Source organism: Bufo bufo, chromosome 7, assembly GCF_905171765.1.
Source record: "Bufo bufo chromosome 7, aBufBuf1.1, whole genome shotgun sequence".
Lineage (NCBI taxonomy): Eukaryota > Metazoa > Chordata > Amphibia > Anura > Bufonidae > Bufo > Bufo bufo.
The window spans coordinates 143,075,517-143,096,197 of record NC_053395.1 but is presented as its reverse complement, the minus strand read 5'-3'; the positions used below and the strand labels follow the sequence as shown (position 1 = coordinate 143,096,197).

Here is a 20,681-nt window from a genome sequence, read left to right as displayed (position 1 = left end):
ATGGGTTGTCTCTGGTCCTAACCTTATTCCAGGGACTTATAGGGAAATTAGGGCCTAGGCATACTGCATATGAATATTCCTACCTTCAAGGTCTATTCATATTTATAGGTAGCTAGGGCCCGGATTAGGGTTGTTTAGGAGGTGACCTGTTCCTTCCCTAGTTTCCAGACCCAGTTACTGTTCCCCCTCTCTCCGGTGTTCAGTGTGGAGTCTTCCCCCCACACTGATCATAAAACTTGGATGTGATGCTATGGCCCCTACAGAGCCCTGATCTCAACATCACCTAGTCTGTCTGGGATTACATGGAGAGACAGAAGGATTTGAGCAAGCCTACATTCACAGAAGATGTATGGTTAGGTATTCAAGATGTTTGGAACAACCTAATAAAATAAAAAAAATAAAAAATGTATCCACATCCACAAGCTCTAATTTGGTGCAGTACCATGTGGCAACCACTGGCGCCAAAACACAGCACCCACAGGTGGTGAGACCCAGCAGCCCTTGGCACTGGACTGCAGCAACCCTGAGGCACAGCATTAATGCCACAGCAGCAACCACACAGTACTGCACCATGTCAATAGGTATCTAGAACACACCTGTCTATGTGGTCTCAAACTTAAACTGAGGTCAAGTAGCCTTTAATCTATATGCAGTTTCCTGCTAATTAAAAACACTGGCATAATTGACATTGCTTTACAGTATAATTACTAGTATACAACACTATAGTCCACTTAATGTACACAAGGCAATTTGTATACATTTTGATCAAAGTTCATGAGCCCACACACCACATCAAGGTTGCTTCTTTCGAGAGCCCTAATCTCAATGTACCTAGTAGTCTGTCTGAGATTATACAAAGAGACAGATGGATTTGAGAAAGCTTACATCCACAGAAGAAATGTGGTTAGGTCTCCAAGATGTTTGAAACAATCTCCCTGTTGAGTTCCTTCAAAAAACCATTTGTAAGTGTACCTAGAAGAATTGATGATGTTTTGAAGGAAAAGGGTGGTGACACCAAATATTGATTTGATTTACATTTCTATTTTGTTCATTCGCTTTAAATTTTGTATCTCTTTTTGAAAGCATTCTTACTTTTCAGTATTTTACCCATACCGGCCTAAAACTTTTGCACAATACTGTACTTTATAATTCTATAAGTATCTTAGAAGTATATTTAGGGAATGTAGTTGTATATGTGGTAATTTCATTCCTACTACCTTTTTATTCTGTTATTACACAATGTGTATGTGTGTGTGGCAACCAATAAGTGTGTAGTTCTGAAAAACTGAAAGGTGGAAACTGATTGGTTGCCTTTACACCACTTTTGATAAATCTTCCCAATATGTCTTACATACTGTTTTACCTCAGAACTATATAGATATGGAAATTAATAATAAACATGCACTGATGGCCTAACTAATCCATCTTTTTTCCTGTTCTAAGTCTTATGTATTGCGGGGGTCAACACAATATTGGTAGGCACAGCAGTCAGAGACAGTGACACAGAAGTACAGTTCATACAGGACTTTGCCCTTTTCTTTATTTTCATGCATAAACAAACACAAATACAGGCAAAATACAAAATAAATTCCAACTCGGCTGAGCACTAACTAAACACCCCTTTCTATATGGGTGGCTTACTACCAGACACAATACAAAGCAAACTTACAATACCCATTTGAAGTATTAGCAGACTTGGTGGATTACAGTCTGCTCAAAAGGTCCCCACCCACACATGCACATAGTGCAGACCTTTGTAGCCCTGAAATGAGCTGAGCTCTATCACCTTGCTGAGGGCTATAAAGAAAACCTGTACTGGACAGTAAAGGAATGATGAACCCCACTACCAACCTGCCAGGGCATAAAACCAGGGGGCCTGCTGCACTCACATGTAACGGGAGCGCTCTGACGGGGCCCGGCGTAAGGTATAGTGACAATGCCGGGCCCCGTCAGATCACTCTTCAAACATGTATAATGTGCGCCCGAGGCGCAAAGGCAAGGGGGGCACACGCACTCATCCAGCAGTTTTTGTCACTGCCGGGCTGTTTGTTTCCAGACTGAAGCAGGAAAGAGCGCTGAAAGCCCGGGAATCAGCCTCCAGCACAGCCAGCAGCGCGATATGAGTGTGGGAGCAAGTCATAAGGGAAGAAGGCAAGTATGTGTTTTTTATTTTTTCAGTCATAAAGCTGCAGACTGGAGGCAAAAGGGGGGCCACAACTAGAGTGAGGGGGCACAAAAGTGGGCATCTTTACTGAGGGGGCCCCTAATCTGGCATAACTACTGTGAGGGGGCACCTAATCTGGCATAACTACTGTGAGGGGGCACCTAATCTGGCATAACTACTGTGAGGGGGCACCTAATCTGGAATGACTACTGTAAGGGGGCACATATTTGGGCATAACTACAGTGAGGGGGCACAAAAGTGGGCATAACTACTGTGTCAGGAACAAAGGTGGGCATAACTGCTGTTAGCGGCCACAAGGAGGACATAACTATTGTCAAGGGGCCACAAGATGGGCATTAGTACTGTTTGATAGCAGTTAGGGGAAATGTCCTAGATTACCCTGCTATACATTGGCATGACTCAGTCTTACAGGCCAGCATAGCACCCCCTGCTGGTGATTTCACAGGGGCAGTCACCATCCCTTCTTTATGTGATTATTCTTTTTTTCTTTATTACCACAGGGACCTTGTTCTGGATCTAGTGGACATCATGCCGATGCCAGCGACACCCTGGATGAAGTAGGACCAGATTTTATTAGTTAGGACTGAGTGAGTGTAGCCATGCATTGGGCTTAGTGTAAAAAAAAAAATCTGCCTCTTTATAAATTGGGGGGGGGGGGGGGGGGGGAAGGCCCTATCCAAAGTTTGCACTAGGGCCCATAACACTCTAGTTATGCAACTGCAACCTGTCCATCATTCCATAAAAATCCAGGCCCTACAACACCATTAACAATGCTTTGCTAAGGCAACCCAATTTTCCTAGATTTCTGTTCACTGGCCTCTGTGCAGAGCGCATCCTGCCGCATTCAGCGCCCACACGGAAGCACTCTACAGGAATGTACAGCATGATGTGGGCACCAGCAGCACAAGGGGGTCCTTACTTACTGGTTCCCGCTGCCCAGGCACGGGAGTGGATTACACTAGTGTCTATGAAAATAGGCCAGTGAGTCAACACGCAAAGGGACCTCCATGTTGGTTTGTCCTGTGTATTTTGTGCATTTTTTTTTTTACTTACAAACCACCAAGGGGCTCAGTTACAGAAGAGCTCCTCCTATGATGTCAGGATGGTACAGGTGGTCCTGACTGTGCATAACTTATAACATAGACTCTATGGTGAAGTGTGCAGTAGAGGTGTATATCTCACCCGACTTCCAATTTAGTTGGTGAGGTAGGAGAAATCCAGAGATATGTTTTTCTTCAGCAAGGCATAGCTTGCTGGAGATCTTTTGTTTAAGTTATATGGGCTGGATTTCTTTGGACTGGTAGCCAGGGTGTTAGTGGGAGTCTCCCAGTCCACATCCCTAGGCCACTACAGATATTACCTTGGCCCAAGGTGAGGCCAGCTGGAATAATCACTGAGGTATAAATCAATCCTCAGTGTGTGTGAGAGGTGTGGAGGAATTGAGAAGGTAGCCTGCAGAGGTTCTGTGTGGTCCCAGCTAGGAGTGTTGGGGGCACAAGGCTAAGTAAAGCCTGAGATCTTGGGGGCCCAGGAAAAGAGGTGTCGCACGGTCAGAGTCGGGAGGACTGGTGGACCATATCCCCCCCATGGTATTACGTGATCATCGTCAGGAGGACTAGTGGTTCGAGACCCCAATGGGTTGCATTGGTCACAGCTAGGAAACTGTCTGACCACATGGCTGAGTGAAGCTGAATACCACAGTGTGAACACTGAGCTAGAGGTGAATTAGGGAGACCTCTGTATAGTAAGCGTGTAGCTGGGCAAGGATTTATTGTTCTGTGTTGACGTAACATGTGATGTGAAGCTGCGACTTCATCGTGCCAAGTGCTGTGTGACAAATAAAGCATTGTTTGAGCTTGAAAATCCCCTGTTTGAAGAGAAGTCTGTCATCGATGCCCAATGTAGAGAGAGAAAGCTCTTACAGCTCTTACATGCAGTTTAGAAGATAAGGTGCACTTCTTCGAATGGTGCTGATGTGCCCCCTTTGCCAAAAAGTCCCTGATCTATATTTTTGTGTGATAGAAAATTGTATTCTTATTACCCATGGTATAGTTTAGCAAAATAAACTGGCGTCTTTACATAAGCATACCTGTACTGCCATTATGTAGACTGTGGATCCAGAAGATGGCATTCTAGATGCATCTGAAGTAACCGATGTGCTGATTTCACTGACAAAGACATATGATATTGGTACCCGCAACTCTCGACTGGCAACCTGTACCAAACAAAAGTGCAGCACTAGTTACCAGATGCAAATGTTCTCTTTACAAAGCTCAAAGTAGATCTTGAGCTCAGATCCTGGAGGGATTTCACAAAAAATTTACTTCAATTATTAAAGTTTTTGAATATTTTTTCAAGTAATTTTAGCGAGTTAGGTATTTGTCATATATATACTATGGGGGTCATTTACTAACCCAAAATATGCCTAAATTTGGTGTATTTCAGGCGCAGACGGAGGCGCAATGGTTAATTGCGCCACTATCTGCGACTTCTTCCCACTCACGCTAGTTCTAGAATTGTAGGTGTGGTATGGTGTGGGCGGGGCAGAGGATGGGCCAGTAGGCCCGTCTCATTAATCATTTTATACAACTGTTGTAGGCATAGCAAATGGTCTAAATGTAAGACAGCTCAAAAGCTGTCTTACATTTAGAACTGGTGCTGGATGCGCCAAAGTTATGGAGAGGCCTGCGCCTCTTCATAACTTCAATGGATCAACTGCCAGCTATGGGCCTTTATTAAGACGGGTGTCTAAAATGCAGGTCTTAATAAATGTGCCCCTATATACTACATGTCACATTAGCTTAGAAGCTCTAAGACAGGAACTACAATTTCAACATTTGGATAAGTTGTATTGGTTATAATCCAACATAATTACCCCAGACATTCACTGAAGAATACAGTGATGCTCCCATAATGCTAAACCTTAGATGACTTACTGAGGAATTACACAAAGAACTAAGAATAAATGAGCTGTTACATCATGAAGAAGTGAATGTTTTCTTTGAGCCCTTAATAAAAAATTACTGGTTGCATATTTCGGGATGGTCACTCTTGCAATTTATTAAAGTTACCACTCAAGTTAAAAGAACTCTTTGCAATGGCCAATGAGCAAACACTCGTTCATTGGTGAAAGTATTGTTGCCGCTGACACCAAATTCATCATTTCTGTTTGGGGGATAAGTGATTGCCGCATGAAAATTCAAGGTAACCACCACTGATGAGCAGGCAGTTATGGGAAGCAAATGTGTATAGGGGCTTTTAGGGCAATGCTCACCTAAAAAATACAGATTGATAGTTTGGAGGGCACTATACTTTCTGGTTCAGCATGAAGACAAACGCATATTCAACAAAAAAACCTTTAATTAATAAGGAATAAATAAAAAATAATAAAACAGTAATGAAATATATAAAAAAAAAACTAATAGGCTGAATTAATCTATATATCCTGATTATAAATACATTTTACTTGGTGACATCATGATTATTTCATATATACATAGCATACACAAAATAAAGAATAAAAAATAAAAAAAATGAATAAAATATTAATATAATTGTGAAGTCATATATAATTGGATATTAGTGAAGCATGCGTGATAAAGGAAAAAGCACTTGATATATATAAAAAAGCAATTATAACAAATGTCCAATAGTAGCGCTGTTTTATGTGCATGAATTAATAAATGAATCACTCTATAGATGAAAAGTATGGATCTTCTCCAATGATATATTTAAACCTCTCCAATGATATATTGAGAATAAATAGTTTGTGCTTGTATATCGTTTTTAATAATGATATCTGAATTCCATATTATTCAATGCAAGCACTTAGTTGATCCAAGTCTCATTGGACATAGTCAATACCTCCGTTTCAATATCAGCTTTCTTTCCATTAATATGTATAGTTCAAAGGTAGAATACTTAATGGTTAGAAGTCATATGTTATAAGTTCTTATTGTTACGTTACCACTCTTATACGTGTGCCAGAATTGTCTCAGAAGCACTGCAAGCTGCTGTGTTAGGGCCGGCTCGGATCTCTCAGCATTTGGCTCGGATCTCTGGGCGTTCCACGTGGTGTCCCACGTGGTTAAGGGCTTGTTCTTTGATCAATCTCAGGCTTCTATTGAATGAGCGGTACGTGTTGCTGCTTGCCTTTTTTCTCTGCAGTAACAGCTCTATGGAAAGTGCTTCACTATACCTTAATAATTAGAAAGTTATTATCTAGAGGCAGGTTATAATAATAAAGGTCGCATTCATATTCCTTTCGGAGGTATATACGCGTTTCGGAGTTACATACTCCTTCCTCAGTAGTTAACAGCAAGCTGTCGTATCTGTGGTTTTATAGGTAACCCTTTGATTGGGGGGATGTTTGATTGGGTCCAGACACATAAAAAACTGGACTGGATCAATACATTTTAAATTTAATTTAAAATGAAAGCGCTTTTCATAGAACCGTTCCTGCAGAGAAAAACAGAAGCCCGATATTGATTAAAGAACCAGCCCTTAACTACGTGGGATGCCACGTGGAACGCCGAGAAATTCGAGCCGACCCTAACACAGCAACTGCTTCTGAGCCAATTCTGGCGCATATACAAGAGTGGTAACGTAACAATAAATATATTATAAAATAACTTCTAACCATTAATTATTCTACCTATGAACTATACATACTGTATTAATGGAAAGAAAGCTTATATTGAAACTGAGGTATTGACTATGTCCAATGAGACTTGGATCAACTAATGCTTGCATCGAGTAATATGGAATTCAGATATCATTATTAAAAACTATATACAAGCACAAACAATTAACTATTCTCAATATATCATTGGAGAAGCTCCATATTTTTCATTCATGCATATAAAACAGCGCTACTATTGGACATTTTTTATAATTACTTTTTTATATATATCAAATGCTTTTTCCTTTATCAATCATGCTTTACTAATATCCAATTATCCTATGAATTCACAATTATATTGATATTTTTTTTTCTTTATTTTGTGTATGCTATATAAATAAATAAATATATATATATATTCGTTGAATATATATCCTGGAGGAGAAGCCAGCCTCTGTGAGGATTTTTTGCACCCAGGGCACTACATCTGACTGTGCTGCTGCAATATTTGTGGTATTTATATATATATATATATATATATATATATATATATATATATATATATATAATAATCATGAAGTCACCAAGTAAAATGTATTTATAATCAGGATATATGGAGGTATATTTAAGATTAATTCAGCCTATTACTGTTTTTTTTTATATTTATTCCTTATTAATTAAAGGTTTATTGTTGAATATGCGTTTGCCTCCATGCTGAACCAGAAAGTAGAGTGCCCTCCAAACTATCAATCTGTATTTTTTAAAACAATATATACAGTGGATATAAAAAGTCTACACACCCCTGTTAAAATGTCAGGTTTCTGTGCTGTAAAAAAAATGAGACAAAGATAATGTGACCTATAAACTGTACAACTCAATTGAAAAACAAACTGAAATCTTTTAGGTAGAGGGAAGAAAAAATATAAAAATAAAATAATATGATTGCATAAGTGTGCACACCCTTAAACTAATACTGTGTTGGAACACCTTTTGATTTTATTACAGCACTCAGTCTTTTTGGGTATGAGTCTATCAGCATGGCACATTTTGACTTGGCAAGATTTGCCCACTCTTCTTTGCAAAAACACTCCAAATCTGTCAGATTGCGAGGGCATCTCCTGCGCACAGCCCTCTTCAGATCACCCCACAGATTTTCAATCGGATTCAGGTCTGGGCTCTGGCTGGCCCATTCCAAATCTTCTTCTGGTGAAGCCATTCCTTTGTTGATTTGGATGTATGCTTTGGGTTGTTGATGTATGCTGAAAGATGAAGTTCCTTTTTCATGTTCAGCTTTCTAGCAGAAGCCTGAAGGTTTTGTGCCAATATTGACTGGTATTTGGAACTGTTCATCTAGCTTAACTAAGGCCCCAGTTCCAGCTGAAGAAAAACAGCCCCAGATCATGATGCTGCCACCACCATGCCCCAGTTCCAGCTGAAGAAAAACAGCCCCAAATCATGATGCTGCCACCACCATGCTGGGTATGGTGTTCTTTTGGTGATGTGCAGTGTTGTTTTTGCGCCAAACATATCTTTTGGAATTATGGCCAAAACGTCCAACCTTGGTTTCATCAGACCATAACATCTTTTCCCACATGCTTTTGGGAGACTTCAGATGTATTTTTGCAAAATGTAGCCTGGCTTGGATATTTTTCTTTGTAAGAAAAGGCTTTCGTCTTACCACTCCACCGCATAGCCCAGACATATGAAGAATACGGGAGATTGCTGTCACATGTACCACACAGCCAGTACTTGCCTAGAACTACTCCGTTCAAAGTGTAGTGGTCATGTCAGGTTACTGCAGTTCACTTCAATAGGAGCAGAGCTGCAGTAACCCAGCATAAATACTACACTTTGGACGCAGCTATCTCCTTCCTTCCTTCATTCAATACTGGAGGGAATAGCGGATCATGAGGGAGTGGAGTGTAGGACCTGCATCAATTAGATATTAATGACCTATCCTGAGCATGGGTCATTAATGTCAGGAGTCTGTAAAACCCCTTTAAATGTAAAGTAAATAAATATACCATAACTGAAATGTCAGTACAATGTGTAGATACCAAGACCTGTAGAATGTGTCAGAATTGAGAGGATAGTACATTGCTGTAACTATAGAGTATCTCACCTGCATCAGTTTTGTCAGTGTCTCTTGATCTATGTCATTTCCAGCCGGAGTCACCAGCACCCATCCATCCTTACTTACATGAACGAGCACAGAAGCCTACAATTAATTCATATCATTTATTAACTTATTTCACTCATCTAAACTCACACCATAACTTTATAACTATATGATCTAATCATCCGCACAATTTGACTTGCTTTATGATGATTGATTGGACACCATTTCTCATGTGCCAAGAGAGCAGCATGTGAATGGGTATGACTGAGTGATGGAAGACCAGCAGGTCACCAAAAAAAGGTGCAAGCAAGCACTACTGCACTATAAAGATGAGAATACATATAACATACTTTATATAATAGAACTAAATGCATAAGGATCCTGACATTTAAAGGGTTTCTACCACTTCGTTTCACATAATTAGCTGTCAGACACTAGCGATCCGCTAGTGTCTGCTCTGCCAAACCATCCTAATATAATTGCTTTTGGGGCAGCCGTTTCGCTAAAAAAAAGAACTTTTATTGATATGCTAATGAGCCTCTAGGTGCTATGGGGGCGTCATTAGCACCTAGAGGCTCGGTCTACCTTCACAAACTGCCGCCGCCCAGCGCGTCCCTCCAGCCCGCCCATCTCCTCCGGAATGCGATCCTCCCTGTGAGCGTATGTATTTGGCACATGCGCAGTGAATGTCTGACCGCTTCCCTGCTCAGACATCTCCACTGCGCCTCTTCCTCGGAGCACTATGACGTCATCGGCGCAGGCGCAGTGGAGATGTCTGAGCAGGGAAGCGGTCAGACATTCACTGCGCATGCGCCGAATACATACGCTCACAGGGAGGATCGCATTCCGGAGGAGATGGGCGGGCTGGAGGGACGGGCTGGAGGGACGGGCTGGAGGGACGCGCTGGGCGACGGCAGTTTGTGAAGGTAGACCGAGCCTCTAGGTGCTAATGACGCCCCCATAGCACCTAGAGGCTCATTAGCATATCAATAAAAGTTCTTTTTTTAGCAAAACGGCTGCCCCAAAAGCAATTATATTAGGATGGTTTGGCAGAGCAGACACTAGCGTATCGCTAGTGTCTGACAGCTAATTATGTGAAATGAAGTGGTAGAAACCCTTTAACGTATACATGGATTAGTATGTCTGAGTCTGTAGTGGTGAAATTCCAGAATGATTTTAGAAACTCCATTCAGGGGTTGGAAGTCACATTTGCCTGCAACATGCTGGACCTGTGCCAGTAAATGCCGGATTAAGGACATTATGGATTTTATGTGATATATTTGATGAGTGAAGATAAAATGTAAGATATATGACAACTGATACAGCAAACAGCTGCTATCCAATGTAAGGTGCTGTGAAGAAGGTGCTGCCAAATCATTCAGTTGGGTCTGTGTGAGTTTTCTAAATTTTTAAAACTGTACATAAATTTGTCCATTTTTATCAAATATGTCTGTACAAAAATATTTCAGAGGTTTTCCGGCAATTTCCGAAATCGGGTCAGTTTTAGGGGGTTTCTGCTGTAGGGGTACCTCAGGGTCTCTTCAAATGTAACATGCCACCCAAAAACCATTCAAGCAAAATCTGCCTTCCAAAAACCATATGGCGCTCCTTCACTTCTGAGCCCTGCAGTGTACCTATACAGCAGTTTATGCGTCAGATCTAAACTGGTTCTTAAAAAAGGTTTTTAGAAATTTTCATGATTCATTGCTTCAAACATTCTAAGCCTAACATCCTATAAAAAACATAAAAATTGCATTTACAAAATGATGACAATGTAGATATATGGTGAATGCTAATAACTATTTTGCGTATCGCTATCTGTCTTAAAAGCAGAGAAATTTTAATTTAGAAAATGGTGATTTTTTTCCAAATGTTCAGCAAATTTGGCATTTTTTTTATAAATACCGATAAAACATATCTACCGCAATTTACCACTAACATGAAGTACAATGTATCACAAAACAACAGTCTCAGGATGTCTTGGACAAGTAAAAGCATTTCAAAGTTATTACCACATAAAGTGACACATGTCAGATTTGCTAAATTAGGCTTTGTCATGAAGGGGGAAAATGGCTGTTACTTGAAGGGGTTAGGATTTGAATGGAGATAATATCCCACTCCTGACATGTCATACATACACAGATGCTGAAAACAGAGATCTGGTGGCTTTTTGCCCCATCATGCAGGGCACGTCAGCCAGTCCCTCAGCTACTCCCCTGGATAAAGTTTGTGATCTACCAACCTGATTGATAAAGTCTGAAATAGATCCAACAGGAAGCATGGCAGGGATGATAGCGAAGCCTCTCTTCTTCCAGGTGCACTGTTTGTTGCTCTCCCTTACTGCAATCCTCCTTTGATGGTATGAAGACTTCACCAAACACTCATCCCAGCACCCCAACAAGTTAGTTGCATCAAATTCCTGCATAAAGGGTGTCTCACTGTTTTCTCTGTGTAGATTTAGGTGCCGTACCTAGAATACATTTTTACTAATCAGAACATATCATATTTACTCATTTCCTAACTGCATTACATTGTTTATAAACAGTTACACACTAAGGACTCATTCACACATCCATATTATTCTATTAGTTTTCATTGAAAAAACAGTGCCAATGTATCACGTCTGATATGGTAGGTAACAGATGTGACAGTACCCCCCTTTCTACGAGGGGCAACCGGACACTCATGACCAGGTCTTTCCGGACGAGAAACGTGGAAAGAACGAATTAGAACGAATCTGCTGTCGTTTACTTCCGACGCTGGCACCCACATTCTTTCTTCCGGACCATAACCCCTACAATACACCAGATATTGAAGGGAGCGACAGACAAACAAGAATCAATAATTCTTGCCACCTCAAACTCCAAAAATTGCCATCGACAATAATTGGAGGGGGTGGTAGCGGTAATGGTTCCGGAGGTGCAACATACTTTTGGAGCAACGATTTATGAAATACATTATGAATTTTCAATGTTTGAGGTAGCTCCAGGCGAAATGCCACGGGGTTAATGACGGCGACTGTTTTATAAGGACCGATAAACCTAGGAACCAATTTTCAAGATGGAACCTTTAACTTTACATTTCTAGTTGACAACCACACATTCACCCCTAGGTCCGGACCTGGCGAACGTTTCAGCCATTCATTTATATCTGTCTCCCATATTTTTTAAATTGCTTTGAACCTTTCACCATACAGATGAGAGTGATGACATAAACCGTTCTTCCTCAGGGATCCCAAAATTCAGGATGAAAACCATATGCACCAAAAAATTGTGATTTACCAGTTGATTATTTTTTTAATCAGATAGTTTTTATTAAACAGCTTTTCCCAAATTATACAAACAATAAGGATTCCTTCATTACAGATAGTATTACAGCCGATCAAATGAATGACATACAGTGCCATAATTTAAACCTACACAAAACCAAAAGAAATAAACCCTCCCAACCCCCCCCACCCCTTAGCGAAGAGACGGTCCGCCATTTGTAATAACCATATCGCATCTCATCAAACTGTCCAACTGACAGTCAGTAAAAACATATCCATCCCACGTACGTGCGTAGGGCCTATCAATAATCATACCTAACCACTTAGTCAGGACTCCGGAATCACTCATTAGTCCAGACTTACCAGTTGATTCTTGACGGAGATTGTTTATAGCAAACTCAGCTAAAGGTAAATAAGATGACCATTCCTCCTGATTTTCAGACATAAAACTCCTAAGTCTCTAGGTTTGGTGCGTTCGGTCTGGCCGTTTGACTGCAGATCGAGGAAAGGCTCAGGAAAAGGACAAATGTAAGACGAGAACATAAAGCTCTTCAGAATTTAGAAGTAAAATGGGTTCCACGATTGAAAACAACATCGGAAGGGACCCCCTGAAGCTCCACTATTTTACTGATAAAAATATGAGCCAGGGTTCTAGCATTTGGCAACGCGGGTAAGGCAATAAAATGCACCTTTTTATTGAACCTGTCTACTACTACCAGGATAACAGTTTTACCCGCAGATACAGGTAGGTCAGTAATAAAATCCATTGACAGGTGTGTCCACGGTCTGTTGGGAATGACCAATGGTAACAGAGGATCAGCCGGATGAGTATGAGTGACTTTAGCGCGTACACAGGTGGTACAGGTAGACACGAAATCAACTACATCCTGGTGCAACCTCGGCCACCAAAAACAACAAGACAATAACTCCGAGGTTGCCCTACTACCTGGGTGCCCAGTGAGTGCAGCATTATGGTGTTCTTTTAATATTTCAAGGCGCAAATTCAAGGGCACAAACAACTTACCTGGGGGACAGGAGACTGGGGCGTCCCCCTGAGCCTCCAACACCATCCCCTCTGGGTCTGAGTGTAACACAGAGACAACCACCCCCTTTTGTAAAATCGGCACCGGATCGTCAACATCACCCTCTCCAGGAAAACTTCAGGATAACGCATCAGCCTTGGTATTTTTCGCCCCGGACGATAGGTGATAACAAAATTAAACCTGGTAAAAAATATAGACCACCTAGCTTGTCTAGTGGTAAGACATTTAGCAGATTCAAGGTATAACAGGGTTTTATGATCTGTAATCACCATGACGGGATGAGCTGCCCTCTCCAAAAAGTGACACCATTCCTCAAACGCTAATTTAATAGCTAAAAGTTCCCCGTTGCCTATATCATAATTCTTCTCAGCTGCCGACAATTTCTTAGAAAAAAAAGCACAAGGATGCCATTAACTTCGAGACGGACCCTGGGACAATACAGCCCCCACTTCCGATGCATCAACCTCCACAATAAAAGGTTAAGAAACATCAGACTGGACCAGTATGGCTGCTGAGGTGAAACTCTCCTTCAGAGAGGAAAAAGCCAGTTTAGCAGCGTCAGACCATTTAAAAAAGTCAGTCCCCTTCTTTGTCATGTCCGTAAGAGGAAGAATAGTTCTGAATTAATTTTCTATAGAAATTAGCAAAACCCAAAAAATGCTGCAGAGCTTTTAAGTTTTTAGGAAGATCCCATTCTAGGATTGCGCAGACCTTCTCTGGATCCATACGGAACCCCGAAGCTGATAGCAGATACCGAAGTAATTGCACCTCCTGTACGGCAAATACATATTACTCCAATTTAGCATATAACTTATTAGTCCGTAACATCTGCAGCACCTACCTGACATGTACCTTGTGTGTCTACAGATCGGGTGAATAGATCAAAATATCGTCAACATATATCACCACAAATCTGCCGACAAGATGACAAAAGATATCGTTGACAAAGTGTTGAAAGACAGCAGTAGTGTTGGGAATATCGGCACTTCAAGAATCCGCGAATATTTTGAATATAGCGATATATATTCGTAATTTTTTATATTCTAGATTTTTTTTTCATCAGTAACCTCCCTTCTTGCTTGTGGGCCAATGAGAAGGCTGCAATGTCTTTGTCTGAGCTTAGCAACATCCCTAGCAACCAATAGGAAAGTTGCCTACCCCTTACTATATAAGAACCTCCCCAGCTGCCCTTGTATGCAGTATTTTGCAGATCTGAGAGAGACGGCAGTGTTATTGCTGTGCTCTCTGCTTTCCTGTGTCATTATATTAGATAGATAGATAGTTAGTTAGTTAGCTTATATATATAATACAGATAGTTAGTGGTAAATAGTCAGTGTAGGTTAGATAGTGATATAGTGTAGCTGATAGGTTCTGCTGTCCATACATATATGCTATTGCTACATACATAGTGCTGTATGTATGTATGCTACATACATACATACATAGTGCTGTGATGTCACAAGTTCAGAACAATATTTAGTGCACCAATCACTAATAAGTAGTCAGACCTGTTAAAATGTGAAGCTGCACATTTTGCACAAAAATATTTGCATCATTAGTGACGATTTCGCAATCGCGAATATATTGGAGCACTCTATCTGCATATAAAGCTATTGTAATGTTATGCCAACCATATTCTCCAGTCTCAGGAAACTTCTAGCAGCTTGAAAAATGTAGCTATAGTGACCCACGCCTATATTTCGAGTGCATTAGGGTACTTTCACACTAGCGTTTTTCTTTTCCGACGCTGAGTTCCGTCCTAGGGGCTCAATACCGGAAAAGAACTGATCAGTTTTATCCCCATGCATTCTGAATGGAGCGTCCGTCCTTCAGGATGCATCAGGATGTCTTCAGTTCAGTCTTTTTGACTGATCAGGCTTTTCAGAAAAACGTAGCATACTGTATTTTTACCTCCGGCCAAAAATCCTGAACACTTTGACTGAACGCCGAATCCGGTCTTTTTCCCATTGACTTGCATTAACGCCGGATCTGGCGCTGTGTGTTCAGTCAAACCGGATCCGGCTTTTGCATGTTAAACCCGAAAAATGTTAAAAAAAAGTTAAAGTCCATAAATGGCGGATCCGTTTTTTCCAATGCATTTTTTCATTGTGATCAAAATCCTGATCAGGATTCAAATGTAATCCGTTTTCACACGTTTTTCCGGCTCAGGCGGGCAGTTCCGGTGTCGGAATTGAACGCCGGATTAAAACAACGCTTGTGTGAAAGTAGCCTTACACGAATATTATTTTGACGGTTTTTCGCGATCAAGAAAATAATCTCGAATTCGCGAATATATGACGAATGTTCTACAAAATATTCTCAAAATATCGTGAATTCGAATATTGCCCCTGCCGCTCATCACTAGACAGCAGGAGCATTAGTCAGGCCAAATGGCATGACCAGGTTCTCATAATGCCCCTCAGGAGTGTTAAATGCTGTTTTCCACTTATCCCCCTCTTTAATGCGAATCAGATTGTAGGCCCCCCTTAAATCCATTTTGGAAAACCATTTTGTACTCGCAATCTGATTGAAGAGGTCGGGAATGAGAGGAAGAGGATAGGGGGCTCAGATAGTTATCCGATTTAGTTCACAAAAATCTAGGCAAGGACACAGGCCCCTATCTTTCTTCTTCACAATGAAGAACCCTGCATCCACGGATGAAGAAGAGGGTCTGATATGTCCTTTAGCCAGACTCTTGGAAATATATTCCTTCATGGCTGGTCTTTCAGGACCAGAAAGATTATCTAAACTTGTTTTAGGTAACTTTGCTCCAGGGAGCAGGTTAACCGGGCAATCATACGGACAATGGGGTGGTAACTCCTGACACCCCTTCTTAGAGAAAACATCTTCAAAATAGGACACAAATGCTGGTAAGGTTGTAATGGAGGTGTCTGAGCAACTGCTACTTAAGCAATTGTCCCTACAATGCTCACTCCACTCTAATATCTCCCTGGCCTGCCAATCAACAACAGGATTGTGCACTACCAACCAGGCAAGACCCAATACCATAGGACTAGGAAGACCTGCAAGGACATAGCAAGAAATAAACTCATTATGGAGGGCCCCCACCCGAAGATGTATGTTATGTACAATGTGTGTCATGTTCCCCTGAGTAAGAGGAGCAAAGTCGATTGCAAATATGGGGATAGATCTCTGTAAAGGACTAAAAGAAAAACCCAGAGTCCGAGCGAATTGGGCATCCACCAAATTGACCCCCGCCCCACTGTATACACCCAGGTTGTCATCCTCCGTACAACCTGGGGTCAGTAGATGAGTGGCTCCCCCTAGTTCAGGGGTGGCCAACCTGTGGCTCTTGAGCCGCATACGGCTCTTTGCTTCTTCAAGTGCGGCTCTAGCTGTGAAGCCAGGAAGCAGTCAGGCCGCTCACTCTCCGCCCCATGCTCAGGTCTCTTCTCCTGATCGGGCACTGCAGTTCCAGCTCACTCTTCACTATGTCCTGATGCACACAGTGTGAGAACGTACTATGTGGAGACATGCACTATGACCTGACATTGTGCTCATCAGGTCACAGTGGAGAGCGTGTCAGACCTGCAGAGTAGCAGGAGCCCAGTGCCTGATCAGGAGGGAAGATATATTTTTTAAATTATAGAACTGAGCATGGGGGTCTGATCTTAGCATGGGAGGTTCTGATCTGAGCACGGGTGGGAAGTCCTGATCTGGACAATGGGGGTCTGATCTGAGCATGAGTGGGACGATCGGAGCATGAGGGTTCAGATTTGAGCATGGGGGGCAGATCTGATCATGGGGGTCTTGTTTGAGCATGGCTTGGTCAGGTATGATCATGGGGGGTCAGATCTGAGAAGGGGGGAGATCTGAGCATGGGGGGGGGGAGATCTGAGCACTGAGGGTCTGACACTGGGAGTCTGATTTGTGTTGCCTGATCCGAGCATTGGGGGTCTTATTTTGGGGGTCTGATTTGGAGGTCTGATGAGGTTTAGGGATCTTATTGTAGGTCAGATTAGAATTGGGGATCTGATTTAGGAGTCTGATCTGAGGTCTGATGAAAAATATATTTTTAGTTTTTCTCTCTGCTAATGAAAAATAAAATATTTTAGCAGACCTCAGATCGGATGAAAAATATTTATTTTATCTTATTTTTCTTTGTGAAAAACTATGTGCATCTTGTAGGGCGAAAAATACGGTGACTCGTGTGTAATTGTATAGCTTGTGGCTCCTGGTAGTCATATGATGTTGTTTTTTTGGCTCTTTGTGTATGTAAGGTTGGCCACCCCTGCCCTATTGCATAGGTTCGTCTGAGTCAGAACAAACAGACTCCTGCCTGAGAAAAGTCTCTGGAGGATAAGAACTCCTCACCTTATCCCTAAGGCGTCTATCAATTCTTATAGATAGCGATATAGCGGCCTCAAGGGATATAGGAGACTCATACAGCGCAAGCGCTTCTTTTACTTTCTCTGGCAACCCCTTGACACCCTCGTGACACAATGCATTTAAATAGTTCTATTTACATTTCTGTTTCTCTATACACTTATGGGTTATGCTTATGGCAATTTTTCAATACCCAGAATATTCCAACAGATCCATACTGGTATCATTTTCAGCCCACAGACGTCAGTGGTTTGAATAGAAAAATGTATGTTCCACAGTTGCATACTTCACATATTCCCATTTGATCCGTTTGTTTTTGTTTTTTTACATCACATCTGAGCAACAAATACAGTAAAAAGATACTTAATCCTTCAACAAAAAATGAACACATTTATATGAAAAACTGACAACTTTTTGCAAAATACTGTATGAAACAAAAATGAATACAATACCGAACAAAAAAAACTAATTGTAAAAAAAGATCTGAAGTATGCATCTGTTTTGACCAAAGCCCTAAGAATGTAATGATCCTAGGTAGAGATGAGCGAAGTTTTGAAAAATTCGATTCGGCAGCTTCTCCGAAGTTCTCCAAGAAATTTGATTTGTTATGAATGAATTTGTCACGAATCACTATTATGAGGGCACTCTGGATGTCACTGTTATGGGGTACTGTGGTTGCCATTATTATAGCACTGTGTATGTTACTGTTATGGGAGCACTGTGGATGTCTCTGTTATAGGGACACTATGGATGTCACTGTTATGGGGCACTATGGATGATATTGGGGGGAATGTTGATATCTTAACCATACACACACAAACAACAAACAAAATACCTCCATACTACGCCAGGTAACTCTGCTAGTTGATAAATTATAAAATTCGGTATACCTTCAGCCACCACTAGAGGGAGATCACGGCAAACTTTATAAATTGAACTCAGTAATAAAACAGCCCTACAATATTGTCAGTTATTATTTTAACAGATTTTAACATTAAGGGTATGTCCACAAGGTACCTCCACTGTTATAAGGGCTGTCATTCACTTGAAGCATGCCTGGATAGACATAAATCGTTCCTTAGAAGTTGAGTTTTAATTGTAAAATCCCCACCTCAAAAGAAAAGCGAGCCAAACTGAATTTATATTACATCTAAGGGTCCATTCACACGTCCGTGTGTGTTTTGCGGATCTACGGATTCGTGGATCCTCAAAACACGGACATCGGCGATGTGCGTTCCGCATTTTCCGGACCGCACATCGCAGGCATTCTCATAGAAAATGCCTTTTCTTGTCCGCAATTGCGGACAAGAATAGGACATGTTCTATTTTTTTCGGGATCAGAATTCCGGACCCGGAAGTGCGGATCCGCAATTCCGGATCCGGGTAGCACATTGTGCAAACCTCGATTGACATGCACTATGCTCCAATTTTGTATGGATTTGGGATATATAATCTGCATCACAAATCTGCCTGAAATCCATGATTTGTGAATTTATCCTTAAAGTCTCATCCACTTTGCTGGCAGTGCACAACACTGTGGAATTGCTGCACAGAAATCTGCAGTGTTTAAGCCACTTGTGAACACACCCTTAGGCCCCTTTCACACGAGCGAGTCTTCCGCGCGGATGCGTTGCGGGAGGTGAACGCACAGCATCCGCACGGAATCCTGACCCATTCATTTCTATGGGGCTGTTCACATGAGCGGTGATTTTCACGCATCACTTGTGCGTTGCGTGAAAATCGCAGCATGCTCCTCTTTGTGCGTTTTTCACGTAACGCAAGCCCCATAGAAATGAATGGGGTTGCGTGAAAATCGCAAGCATCCGCAAGCAAGTGCGGATGCTGTGCGATTTTCACGCATGGTTGCTAGGAGACGATTGGGATGGAGACCCGATCATTATTATTTTCCCTTATAACATGGTTATAAGGGAAAATAATAGCATTCTGAATACAGAATGCATAGTAAAACAGCGCTGGAGGGGTTAAAAAAAATAAAATCATTTAACTCACCTTAGTCCACTTGTTCACGATGCCGGCATCTCCTTCTTTCCCCTTTACTGAATAGGACCTGTGGTGAGCATTAATTATAGGTCAAGGACCTTTGATGATGTCACTCCGATCATCACATGGTACGTCACATGATCTTTTACCATGGTGAATCACCATGGTAAAAGATCATGTGACGTACCATGTGATGACCGGAATGACGTCACCACAGGTCCTGTTGCTGCACAGAGATCAGATGAAGCCAGAAGGAGATGCCGGGCCGCGAACAAGTGGACTAAGGTGAGTTAATTTTTTTATTTTATTTTTTTAACCCCTCCAGCGATGTTTTACTATGCATTCTGTATTCAGAATGCTATTATTTTCCCTTATAACCATGTTATAAGGGAAAATAATACTATTTACAGCGATAATAATACTATTAACACCGATCCCAAGCCCGAACTTCAGTGAAGAAGTTCGGGTTTGGGTACCAGACACGTGCGATTTTTCTCACGCGAGTGCAAAATGCATTACAATGTTTTGCACTCGTGCGGAAAAATCGCGGGTGTTCCTGCAACGCACCCGCACATTTTCCCGTAACGCCCGTGTGAAAGGGGCCTTAGGCCCCTTTCACACGGGCGAGTATTCCGCGCGGATGCGATGCGTGAGGTGAACGCATTGCACCCGCACTGAATACCGACCCATTCATTTCTATGGGGCTGGTCACATGAGCGGTGATTTTCACGCATCACTTGTGAGTTGCGTGAAAATCGCAGCATGCTCTATATTCTGCGTTTTTCACGCAACGCAGGCCCCATAGAAGTGAATGGGGTTGCGTGAAAATTGCAAGCATCCGCAAGCAAGTGCGGATGTGGTGCGATTTTCACGCATGGTTTCTAGGAGTCTATTCACTGTATTATTTTCCCTTATAACATGGTTATAAGGGAAAATAATAGCATTCTGAATACAGAATGCTTAGTATGTGATCAATTGAGGGTTAAAAAAAAATAAATAAAATTAACTCACCTTCTCCTCTTGTTCACGTAGTTCCCGGTCTCTTCTTTACTTCTTTAATGATGAACTACCGGCTAGGACCTGTGGTGACATCAGAT

At 41.6% G+C, this 20,681-nt stretch overlaps 1 protein-coding gene across 1 annotated transcript in view; it reads right to left on the bottom strand.

Moving 5' to 3' along the window:
- LOC121008091 (aldehyde oxidase-like) overlaps positions 1-20,681 on the bottom strand; it is a 223,038-nt gene that overhangs the window by 52,229 nt on the left and 150,128 nt on the right. Inside the window, exons 19-21 of the mRNA XM_040440436.1 lie at positions 11,168-11,395; positions 8,929-9,024; positions 4,275-4,400 (exon numbers count right to left, since the gene is read on the bottom strand). Of these exons, the coding sequence (XP_040296370.1) occupies positions 4,275-4,400; positions 8,929-9,024; positions 11,168-11,395 (450 nt within the window). The remainder of the gene's footprint in view (positions 1-4,274; positions 4,401-8,928; positions 9,025-11,167; positions 11,396-20,681) is intronic.